Source organism: Molothrus aeneus, chromosome Z (assembly GCF_037042795.1).
Source record: "Molothrus aeneus isolate 106 chromosome Z, BPBGC_Maene_1.0, whole genome shotgun sequence".
In the NCBI taxonomy this organism is placed as follows: Eukaryota; Metazoa; Chordata; class Aves; order Passeriformes; family Icteridae; genus Molothrus; species Molothrus aeneus.
In genome coordinates, this window is record NC_089680.1 from 46,699,593 (window position 1) to 46,712,210 (window position 12,618).

Sequence of the window (12,618 nt, forward strand, 5' to 3'; positions counted from 1 at the left end):
CAGCCCACACCCTCCTGACCTCCTGCAGCAGCACTTCCCCTTCCCAGAGGACAAGAGGTGGCAAGGGAGAGGGAGCATTTCTACACCAGCACCTCCTTGTCCCCAGCAGCACATATGCTTGCCTCACATGGCTGCGGGCAGGGGAGCGTGTTAGACCAGCTGTAGTGCAAGGAGGTGAAGGCTTGTGTGTGAAGTCAGGGTACCAGAACTGGGAAACAAAACTGCTGGGAAACAAAACTGCTTCACACCCCTCTGCATTTAACACCAGCATAACCCAGCACAAAAACTTTGCTTTAATGTCCCCCAAAGAGATTGGACAAACACTCTCAGCAGCAACCTGCTTCACCTTCATTTATTTTTGTTTTTGTGTGCATTTTTTTCCAACCACACCACATTTCTACAGCATCTTTACACTATCCACCACTTCATATTTCAGCAGTTCCAAGTTTCTTCAGTTAGCCGCTGGTATCACTACATAAGCATTTCACTCTTTCCTACAGATCCAGCCAATTTCCCAGTCAAGTCAGGTGTACACCATTAGACCTAAAAGAAGATGAAGGTGTCCAACAGACTCAAGAAATGCAATCAAAGCCCATGCTCAAAGCTTGGCATGATTGGAAGTTAAATCAGTTTTGAAAGACATTGCTATTTGGTTTTAAAACACAGGATTACACTCAAGCATTTGCAACTGTATCCCCAGCATCAGTAATTGTCAAGGCTCAAAGAAAGTTACAGGTTTGCAAGTTCTAACTGCATTACCAGTTTTACAGAAGTCACATTTATAGTCAGAACCCTCACCATTAGTTAATATCAGAATTGATACTGACCCAAGCCAGTGAAAAAACTATTAAACTCCAATTAAAACCTTTAAAGTATTAAATGTTTCCTAAAAATTAAAAAAAAACCAACACGAAACCCTATTTGATTACTCAAGAACATTAACAGAGAAAGATCTGAAGCATAAGTCCGTGCATGACTGACAAAATCCTTGCATAAAGCAAATTTACAACAAATAACAATACACCCTGAAAGAATGGTGGTGGGGGGGGAAATCAGTCAAGTCAGAAAGGGCAAGCAGAAAAAGTAGAAGTAACATATCTAAGTCTATGAGGATATATAGGGTTGCTACAGGCCACACACAAAAATCAGATGAAAGGTCAAAGCAAAATGTTTAATTTTTTACCCTCCTTGCTTATTCAGGAGGTCATTGGTCAATGTACAGATGAAATGCATTTCTAGGTATAATACCTAAAAAAAATAATTTGTACAGGAACAAAATTACTCAAAGCACGTAATTTCCTAAGCTAAAACTAAACAGCACTGAGTATGAAATTCTTTAAAACATTCACCTGCAAAATGAAGAGACCATAAACAGCTTGGAAGACCCCTGCATGCTGATGGACCTGAGCACCTAAGGCAGTGTCTCTGCTGCTCACTGTGGTACAGAACACTCTGGTTTGGCTCTTATGTACCTCATGTTACTGGCCTAACTCAAAACTAAGCCTGCTCTATTTTCAGTCGTGGTCTCAGTCTAGGCCTCTCCTGTAATGTGTATCACTTAATTCGGCATTAAAACACTTCTCAAGACATGGGAGCAACGTGCTGATGTCGCGTTTAAAGCGAGGGAAGCCTAGCAGATGCAACCGTTGTTGCCAAGCCAGATGAGGTGAGAGCACTTGGTTCATCCACTGTCACTAACAGGAAGATTTCTGACATCCTGCAGGCCTGCAGGTCCAGCCCAGCACAAATGTGACAGTCCAATGAGTTACAGGCTGGAAGAACAAAATAAGCTCAGCACTGTCTGGAGCATCTGGAGCTGGAGCTCCCAATACCTAGGTAAGGCTTGCAGCATGGAAGTCAGAAGTTTGTTCCACACCAACTCTTGCTTACTGTCTATTTAAAAGAGAAGACTGCTACCAAGAGCAGTTCATGATTTCTTGACCACAATGCAAAAAGAATTGCATTTTTCAGAAGTGGTCCATGAAGTTTCTCTACTGACTGTTTATAGATACTGTAAGAAGACACTAGACAATACATTTATAAAACCTATTTCAATTGTACTATATGTTTTTTCAAACTGTGAAAATCTATCTGGCTTGGTAATAAAACAAATTGTATGCTCTATGCTACGTCGAAAATGTGCTTCACATGCCCAAAATTAAGACAGTTTTCCTATGTCATATACTAGAGAACTTATCCCACTACTCACTGAGAAGGTGCATCCCCTTTCATACTCACAAAACCCTACAAATTGTTCCTCATTTCTGAAATTAATTTGATTTAAGGGACAAGCAGAGGTAACAAATTCAATTGCTCGGGGTTGGCTTTTTTTGTTGCAAGGTTAGAAATATTTTTGGGGGGAGGAGTGTGCCTGATTTTTATATAGGCAAGAGGGGAGAAATAAAATTACCACCGTGAAGAGAAAAGTCAAACTAAATTAAAAGACAACAAAAAGAATTAATACTTTACTTCACAAATATCCCCTATTAGTCATAACTTTTAAGGCTTACAATGCTGACACAGTTTGGTTTTTTTAGAACACTTTTTTGTTTTATATAGGAGCACGTGAAAGCCAGTTTTAGTAAAAAAAATTCTTCCATCCCCATGTTAAGTTTTGCCATTAAAAAAAATTAAATTTCACTAAAGTCCTGCAGACAAGACTCTGTCCACGGATGATCCCTCAGGCCTGCAGAGCACAGAACTGCTGAAACACAGCCAGAATGTGGTGGTCCAGTTCAGCTGTAAACAGGAGGTTCTCTAGTGTCACCATGTACTGCTGGATTATCTGGTGGTGCTAGCAGATAAAAAAAAAACACAAACAAACCACATATGTTTACTGTTTTTACATTTATATCAGAATAGGCGGAGAAGTCAAGATATGTAAGAACCACAAGTGTTCTTATCTGAATTGTTTAGCACATCTAATTTCCACAACATAGCAGCCATGGATAAGAAAAGCATGATGCAGAGGCACTGCTGACTGCAAGAATGAAGCCTGTACTGAAATGCTGCCTTGTGCTCCCTGTAACTCCTCCCTCATGGATACTGAGCTGTGTGTAGGATCCAATGCCACTGCAGGTATCTTGGGAGAATCATGGTATTTCCTTTCCCCTGAAGACATCTAATACCAGGGAAGGATTCATCCCCAGGGACAATTACACCAATGCTTCCATTCTTCAACACATCTTGTGCTCGCACAGGTATAACCTTCTGTAACTAATCACTTTCATCCAGCCACCTGTGCTTATTAACTGATTTAATACAGAGCCAAATATTCAAAAAGCATGTTTCATAGTTATTTACGCACCTCACTAAAAGGAATCCTGCAATATTTTAATTCACTTATTTAAAACATGTCTATTTTAGCATTCTTGCTTGTTCACAACTTTGCCCTTACTAAAAACACACAGTTAAGTGTTGTGGTGGTGCGTGGTGTAGCATTGTTTCAATTTAGTTTGGCTCGTCCTGAAAGGCTCCCCCCTTCTCCCTGGAAATCCCCAAGTTCTAGTTGTTATTTGTCCATCACGTTTCCCCTCCCCTGCCCATCAAATGTACCCTGTTGTCCCCACCCCTGCCCCTTTGTCCATCACTCGGCAGCCCTGCCTCTCCTTCTAGGACCTTCTCCCCAGGGTGTCGAGTGATTGGGCAAGGGCAGGGACCCCTCCCCAGTTTTTTGCCGATTTGTCAGCTTCATGTGTTCATCAAACTATGTATCTGTTCTTTTGTACCCTCATTGGCTATCGTATTGCCCCCCCCAGGCCCTCCCCCTTCCCCTATAAGCTGTTGTTCGCCCTCAGTTCGATGCTCAGTCCTTCTTCCTTCACCCCGCTTGTCTCCCCGCTTGTCTCCCCGACCGACCTTCCTTCAATAAACCTGCCAACCCTTCCCGAAGGCTGAGTCCTTCTTTCCTTGCCTGTGCCTCCCTGCGTTTGCCGCCCTCCTTCGCTCTCGTCTCGTGGATCTCTTCAGGACCCATAGGCGCGATAGGAGCTTCGGGCTCCTCAAGCGCCCCTCCATTGCTGATCGGGGCTGAACGTGAGCCGGGCAATCTCACCATCTCAGCACCGCAGCTAGTTTGGCGCCCAACGCGTGGCGTGAAGACCTCTGCATCTGAGCCAGTCTGCGGATCCTGGAACACTGTTCGGAGGACTGTATCTCGGAGCAGGAGTCCCGCGACGCGCGGGTTGGATTGTTTTAATCCTCTGGGCGACTCACCGCTCTCCGTGTAGCACGCCCTCGTTTTGGGAGGCGCGGTGCTCCGGAGAGAAGAAGGCGACACCCTCCCAGTGCACCCTAAAGAGGCCGCCTTCGGCACAGGCAGCTCCCGCTAGCAGCAGCCTTGTTTCGTTCCCCCTGACTGGTGAGTCTCTCGGCTGTGTTGTACAGCCCACCACCTGACCCCACGGAAAACCTGGCGTAGGCATCCCGGTCCTCTCCTCGGCCAGTGGGAGGGGGAGGTCAGGGTCAGTGGGGACCCCGTTTAGTTTTATTTCAGATTCTTTTCGCTTTCCCTGTTGCTAGTGGTAGAGCGAGTGGCTGACCCCTGCGTATTCTATCAGCGATTATGGGTGCTAAACTGTCGGCCACTCAGAAAGGGGTTTTCTACCAAGTTGTGGGTACCCTGGGGGGTGGGAATTATAAGTTTAATAAAAGGGAAGTTAAAAGTTTAGTCCGCTGGCTGACCCATACCTACCCCGATTTAAATGCCGAGTCAGTCTTGGATCCCAGATTCCTGAGGCGGGTCCAATCCCGCCTTCAGAGAGAGATTCAAGCTGGCAGCAAATCCTTTCAGAGCCATTTTTGTTTAATATCCCTTTTGATTTCTGCCCTCGCTGTTAAACCCTCTTCCCGGACCCAGCCAGCGGACCCCCAGTTATACCCCAGTTCTCCCCGTCCCCATGCACCTGCCCTTCGTTCCTCGCGCCCTCCCTTCCGAACCGAGTCCCTGCGGGGAGCAGCCCGCGACAGCCCCACGTTGGGCGCCAAACTAGCTGCGGTGCTGAGATGGTGAGATTGCCCGGCTCACGTTCAGCCCCGATCAGCAATGGAGGGGCGCTTGAGGAGCCCGAAGCTCCTATCGCGCCTATGGGTCCTGAAGAGATCCACGAGACGAGAGCGAAGGAGGGCGGCAAACGCAGGGAGGCACAGGCAAGGAAAGAGGGACTCAGCCTTCGGGAAGGGTTGGCAGTTTTATTGAAGGAAGGTCGGTCGGGGAGACAAGCGGGGAGACAAGCGGGGTGAAGGAAGAAGGACTGAGCATCGAACTGAGGGCGAACAACAGCTTATAGGGGAAGGGGGAGGGCCTGGGGGGGGCAATACGATAGCCAATGAGGGTACAAAAGAACAGATACATAGTTTGATGAACACATGAAGCTGACAAATCGGCAAAAAACTGGGGAGGGGTCCCTGCCCTTGCCCAATCACTCGACACCCTGGGGAGAAGGTCCTAGAAGGAGAGGCAGGGCTGCCGAGTGATGGACAAAGGGGCAGGGGTGGGGACAACAGGGTACATTTGATGGGCAGGGGAGGGGAAACGTGATGGACAAATAACAACTAGAACTTGGGGATTTCCAGGGAGAAGGGGGGAGCCTTTCAGGACGAGCCAAACTAAATTGAAACAACGCTACACCACGCACTGCTAGAGGGATTTTTTCAACACGCTTACACCATTGGTTTGGAAGATAGGAGGCATTGGAGGGGTTCAACAGGGTCAGAGTACGTGGATATTGGAGCGAGGCGGAGGGGGGGTGTTGGGAACCTGGGGCTTCTCTAAAATATAAAGGATTGCCGGGGCTGGGGATGTATCGGAAAATGAGACAAACTGGGGCAAGTGCGGAGCCGAGCAAATGGAGCTCTGGAGGGTTCACGTCAAGAGTAGGTTGTAAGCGGAGGTGGTCCCTCCAGGCGCTCCAAAAGGCAGTGGGGGATTCCGGGGTGGTTTTGAAGGAGTAAACATAATTGAAAGGGGAGGGAAGTTGGGAAGGGGGGAGCGGGATCCCCACGAGGCAAGACGCCATCGGGTCTTCTGCTGCCGCTGCGGTGCTGAGATGGTGAGATTGCCCGGCTCACGTTCAGCCCCGATCAGCAATGGAGGGGCGCTTGAGGAGCCCGAAGCTCCTATCGCGCCTATGGGTCCTGAAGAGATCCACGAGACGAGAGCGAAGAAGGGCGGCAAACGCAGGGAGGCACAGGCAAGGAAAGAGGGACTCAGCCTTCGGGAAGGGTTGGCAGTTTTATTGAAGGAAGGTCGGTCGGGGAGACAAGCGGGGAGACAAGCGGGGTGAAGGAAGAAGGACTGAGCATCGAACTGAGGGCGAACAACAGCTTATAGGGGAAGGGGGAGGGCCTGGGGGGGGCAATACGATAGCCAATGAGGGTACAAAAGAACAGATACATAGTTTGATGAACACATGAAGCTGACAAATCGGCAAAAAACTGGGGAGGGGTCCCTGCCCTTGCCCAATCACTCGACACCCTGGGGAGAAGGTCCTAGAAGGAGAGGCAGGGCTGCCGAGTGATGGACAAAGGGGCAGGGGTGGGGACAACAGGGTACATTTGATGGGCAGGGGAGGGGAAACGTGATGGACAAATAACAACTAGAACTTGGGGATTTCCAGGGAGAAGGGGGGAGCCTTTCAGGACGAGCCAAACTAAATTGAAACAACGCTACACCACGCACCACCACAAAGTGTAAATCAGTGAAATTCATAACCACATCTTGAAATATTTTTGCAGTATGCTTACAGTGAGGAAATTCTCCACTCAGGATCAGTCACTCCACCTGACTGCGGCAGATATTTGGCCAGAGCCAGAGAGTTGTGACCTGGCCCCACACCAGCCCCTGGGGACAAGGTGCTGCTGCCACCTACTGCTACTCTTGGGGAGCCTCAGCCCTCCAGGAGCCGAGCTTTCCCAAAGAAGCATGGCCCCGCCAATACCCTTCCAACTGAGAAATGAAACTTACCTGCAGGAAGATCTGCTGCAACCTCTCTATACAGCTCTTGTACCAAGGTGTAAATACATCAATTCCACCAGTCTCGCAGCGCACTAAGTGCTCCGTTAACAACATAATGAAACGCTGCAGTAGGGGAGAAAAAACCCAAACTTATTCAGTCTCATCAAACTAAAGAAGAATCCTAACCTAAGGTAAGAGGATCTGGGTGTCAGAATCTTTGAACAGCACTGTGAGAATAATTATTTTGCTTGGCAAATACTGAATTTAGTATGAAAATAAACCAGCTACCTTCTGGTTGTTCAGGAAATTGTTTGCTAGCAGAACTCCTCTACTCCTAAGCACTTGAAACTCATCAGATCCTGTTCCAAACCAGTCTTTACAGAGGGATGATCTGGATTGACTCTAACCCATGGTAAAGTCATCAACCCCTTCCCATATTCTTATTCCAAGACAATGCCCAAGATAGTAGTGATGCTGAAAACTTATAAATCAAGTAACTTTGAAATCTAAACTGAACATTTGAACATCATTACCTGGAATATAACAAGAAAGAGATTCTTCTGCTCACTCTGGGCTGACTCTACTTTTTCCTGCAAGCGCTCTATCTGCTCTTCCAGTGGTCCATCTTCCCGATCAGTGCTTCGGTCATCATCGTCATCATCATCATCACTGTCTCGCTGTAAATGACAACAACACAGGACTTAACCAGCAAATTGGCAGGTGTGGATACCACTAATGCTGTCCAGTTCCACATGTGAAAACGTTTGCAGAACTACTGAAGAGCAGCACACAATTCTAGATAAAAATTTGGAAGGAAAAATGCTAATACAGGAACACCCTGGAAAAAAAATTACCAAGATTTCAGAGAAACTAAAGCAAGCATAGCGACTTATCACAATTAAGGCCTTTTCCTCCAGAAAGGCGCTGCAGCTGACAGCCCAGCTGAGCTGCCCCTACACCAGGGCATGCAGCGTGGGCAGCAAACAGGAGTTGGAAGCTACTGTGCTGCTGGACAGTTTTGACCTTGTTGTCACTCTTGAAACACGGTGGGATGGATCCCATGACTGGAGTGTGATTAACAATGGCCACAGGCTGTTCAGAGGGAAGAAAGAGACACAGAGGGATTGCCCATCAAGAGTTGGGTTGAGTGTGAGAGTCCCTGAAGAACAGCCATGAGCAAGTGTGAAGCTGGTGGGTGATCATCCCAGCCCAGGCAGCACAGGGAGCCTTTGGTCGGTGTCTGTGCCCAGCTCCGACCAAGCAGAGACGGCGGACGGAGCCTTCCTGCTCCAGCTGCAGGAGACACCCTGCTCACGGGCTCTGCTGCTGCTGCTGGGGGACTTCAACCACCATGCCCAGGCTGGAAAAGTAGCTGTAGGCAATCGTTGAGATTCCTAGAAAGCATGGTGGATAAATTCCTGACCCAGGAAGTAGAGAGCTCTACAATAGGGGAGGTGTCACCTGGATCTGTTGGTCACCAACGCATGGCAGCTAATGGGGAATGGAAAGCCAGGAGACAGCCTGGGATCAGTGATCATGCCTTGGTGGAATTCACAGTCTGAGGGATATGGGTCAGGAAAGGAGTCAAGAGAGGGCCCTGAATTTTAGGAAATCAGACTTTCAGCATTTCAGGGACATAGTCAATGAGATTGCCTGGGAGACTGCCCTCAGGGACAAAGGAGAGGAACAGAGCTGGCAAACCTCCAAGAGAGCAAGAGCTTGCAATTCCCAGGAGCAAGGAATCAGACAAGGAAGGCAGGAGGAGACTGACATGGCTCAGCAGGGCACTGCTGGTCAAACTAAAAGGAAATAAGCAAATGGAGAAGCAGTGGCAACAAGGACACGTATCCTGGGAAGAGCATAGTAGGGGTGGGGTGGGGAAGGCCAAGGCAAAGCTGGAACTGAACCTGGCAAGGGACACAAGGAATAACAGGAAAGTATGCCAGCCAAAAAAGGGAGGTCAAAGAAGGTGTGTCCCCTGACAGACAATGATGGTACGCTGGTAACAACAAATGAGGAGAAGGCTGAGGAACTCAAGCTTCTTCAAAAGAACTTCTTTTCATGCCATCTTCAATGGTAACCCCTCTTCCCACATCCTTTGAGTGGACAAATAGCAGGATGGGGACTGTGGGAGCCAAGTCTCTCCCATTCTAAGTAAAAATCAGGTTCGTGGCCACCTGAAGAACTTAAAAGTCTACGGGAGCCAAGGAGATGCATCCTAGAGTCCTGAGGCAACCAGCTGATGTAGTTGCCAAACTCCTCTCCATGACATTTGAAAAGTTGTGGCTGTCAGGTGAAATCCCAGGTGACTGGATAAGGGAAAACATTGTACCCATCTTTAAAAAGGGTAGAAAGGAGGACCCCTGGAACAGCTGACCTGTGAGCATCACCTCTGTGCCTGGGAAGATCATGGAACAGATCCTGCTGGAAGCTGTGCTAAGGCACATGGAGGACAGGGAGGTGATTTGCGACAGCCAGCATGGCTTTACCAAGGGCAAGTCCTGTCTGACCAGCCTGCAGGCCTTCTGTGATGGAGTGACTCCACTTGTGGACAAGGGAAGGGCAGCAGATGTCATTTATCAGGACTTTGACATGGTCCTCCACAACATCCTTCCCTCTAAAATGGAGAGAGATAGATTTGATGGGTGAACTGTTACATGGATAGGAAATTGGTGGTATCCAGAGGGTAGCGATCAACAAATCTGAGTCCTAGTCAGTGGGACATCAGTGACCAGTGGTGTTGCCCAGGGATTTGTACTGGGACCAGTGTTATCCTGATTAATGACACAGACAAAGGGGTCGAGTGCACCCTCATCAAGTCTGCAGATGACACCAAGCTGTGTGGTGCAGCTGACATTCCTAAAGGACAGGATGCCATCCAGAGGACCTGGACAAGCTCAAGAAGGGGCCCACAGGAATCCCATGAGGATTAACAAGGCCAAGTTCAAGGTGCTGCACCTGGGTCAGGACAACCCCCAGTATCAGGGGACAGGCTGGGGATGAGCAGATGGAGAGCAGCCCTGTGAGCAGGACTGGGGGGTGCTGGTGGATGAGAGGCTGGACCTGACCCAGCCATGGGCACTCCCAGCCCAGAGAGCCAAACGTGTCCTGGGCTGCATCCAGAGCAGCGTGGGCAGCAGGGGAGGGAGGGGATTCTGCCCCTCTGCTCTGCTCTGCTGAGAGTCCACCTGGAACCCTGCATCCAGCTCTGGGGTCCCAGCACAGGGAGGACATGGAACTGCTGGAGTGAGTCCAGAGGAGAGGCACCAAGATGATGAGAGGGATGGAGCACGTCTCTTACAAGGGAAAGGCTGAGAGAATTGGGATTGTCCAGCCTGGAGCAGAGCAGGCTCTGAGGTGATCTAATTGCAGCCTTCCAGTATCTGAAGGGAGCCTCCAAGAAAGAGGGACTAATTACAAGAGCATGCAGTGGGTAGAACAAGGATGAATGGCCTTCAACTGAAAGACAGTAGGTTTATATAAGAAATAGAGAAGAAATTCTTTACTGTGACAAGGGTGAGGCACTGGAACAGCTTGCCCAGGAAAGCTCAGGATGCCCCATCCCTGAGACTGTTCAATGCCAGACTGGAGGGAGCTCTGAGCAAGCTGGTCTAGTGGAAAGTTGGAAAGTGTCCCTGCTCATGGCAAGGGCTTAAAACTAGGTGATCTTCGAGGTCCCTTCCTACCCAGGCCATTCTATGATTTCACAGTTTATTTAAGGGAAACACAGTGAAAGGCAATACGACTGCCAATTTTATTATTACATTGTAACAAACAACTTTGTTTTTAAAAACAATCTGGCATAGGTTTTTTCAAATTGTATTTACTGCAGCAAGACAGGTAATTAATTAAAGAGTTTTGAAATCTCAGGGCTTTAAAAAATAATGCACCTGGTGCAAATTCTCTCCTGCACTTGGTGCAAGAACTCAAATGAATCCAGCTAGTTAGCACAACAGGAAGGCTGAAGACTGGAGCCAGTGTTTTGAAGTGGGTACTCCCTATATTCATGACCAAAAAGGCTACTCTCAGGACTAGAAAGGGTCAGCGTAAAAACTGATCTACTAACTAGGACCATGACATGCTTCATTGCATCAAAAACAACACAACACCACCACCACCCACAAAATACACCTAAGAACCAGCTCAGGTGACTAAGACTTAAACAAGACTACAAGGCATATCGGAGGAAAGACAGGATCTGATGGATTATGGTAAATTCAAACACAACACACTGCTTTAGTATCATATACTTGTTTCTGTGCAAAGACATCCATAAATCACCAGTTCAAAACTTTAAATATCTGTAAAAGAAGCATGTGTAACTTGGGATAAGTGCGTTAACTCACCTACAGCATAGGAAATGAAGTACACAACCACAAGGTACAGCTCTGAATCAGTATAAAAAATGAAAACTTACCAGAACAAATGAGAATTTAATTTTATTCTCTCTATAGGAACTTGCCTTTTTCCCATCTATAGCGGTTTCCTGAACTCAAAACACTGAAGGACCAGATAAATCATGTAAGCATTGGACCCATTCCATGGTAAGGGAACACTCTTCATGCTGGGGAAATCAAAACTTCCTCTAAAAGGAATGGTCATGCAGCAGAGCAACAGCCTGCAGAACTACTCACTGTTGCATACAAATGTTTCTTCCTGGCACAATACTCATTTAAAGTACTAAGTAATAAAGAGCTGCAGCAAGAGACAAGGACAGAAATTAAAACACTGATATATTTAGAGATGCCAGAGAAGCTCTTAGCTTCACAGTAAGATCAATGACTGCACCTAAGTCTTCCATAATCACAGGCATTTATTAACTGCTCATCAATGTAGACTGAGAAGGCAACCAGGATGGCTGTTGCTGTGAGTGAAGGAAACAAGATGAAGGCACTGGGATGAACCAACACTGGCAAGCTGAGAGTAATTAGTGATCTCTCAACAGAAGCTTCTGGACAAATGACTGACTTGAGAGCTTTCTTCAAAAAACATCAGCAAGCTCTGTGTCACATTTTGACATTAACCTCATTCAAAATTTTGGAGCTAGCTAAGGGTTTTATGGAGGTAAACACACTTACAGACCTCAAAGAAACACAGAAATTCTCTCTTGCTTTCTGCAATTCAGAATATTTATACGCTGACTTAATTCTGTCATAACTAAGTACTGCATTCAGGCAAGTATCCTCGGGCCCTATCTTTTCCAGCTGCCACAGATGAAGACACTCACTCCATTTTACTGGCCCACTTGAGACAACAGAACACAACAGCAGCTGGTTCCTTAACAGTTTGCTGTATTTAATAATGCAAGATCATGCAACCATACTCAGGAAAATAAGTCGAAAGAAGGAAGTGCCATGCCAGTGTCAGGATCCAGCAGCATCCATCAGAAGAACAGTAACAGCCAACTTCTCAATTGCAAATAGCTGTTTCTGTGCACTTCTGCATGGAAGCCACAAGAGCACTCTTTTACAGAATTTACTATAATTTGTAACTGCTCTTACTGTTCTCTAATAAGGTAATTGGAATCCAGATTAGAAGGCAAGTGGAAGTTCATATTGGAAGAGAAACTTGTGAGAGAGAACTTGAACAGACCACATATGAATAAACTCCTTTAAAAGACTTTATTGAATTCTTAAATTAGTATTACAGCTAGGACCAAGAAC

At 47.2% G+C, this 12,618-nt stretch overlaps 1 protein-coding gene across 1 annotated transcript in view; it reads right to left on the bottom strand.

The window, feature by feature from the left end:
- Positions 1 to 334: 334 nt before the first annotated feature.
- The window catches only part of NCBP1 (nuclear cap binding protein subunit 1), a 32,217-nt gene continuing 19,933 nt past the window's right edge, over positions 335 to 12,618 (bottom strand). Inside the window, exons 21-23 of the mRNA XM_066568779.1 lie at positions 7,489 to 7,632; positions 6,965 to 7,078; positions 335 to 2,794 (exon numbers count right to left, since the gene is read on the bottom strand). Coding sequence (XP_066424876.1) covers positions 2,681 to 2,794; positions 6,965 to 7,078; positions 7,489 to 7,632 — 372 coding nt within the window. The 3' untranslated portion in view covers positions 335 to 2,680. The remainder of the gene's footprint in view (positions 2,795 to 6,964; positions 7,079 to 7,488; positions 7,633 to 12,618) is intronic.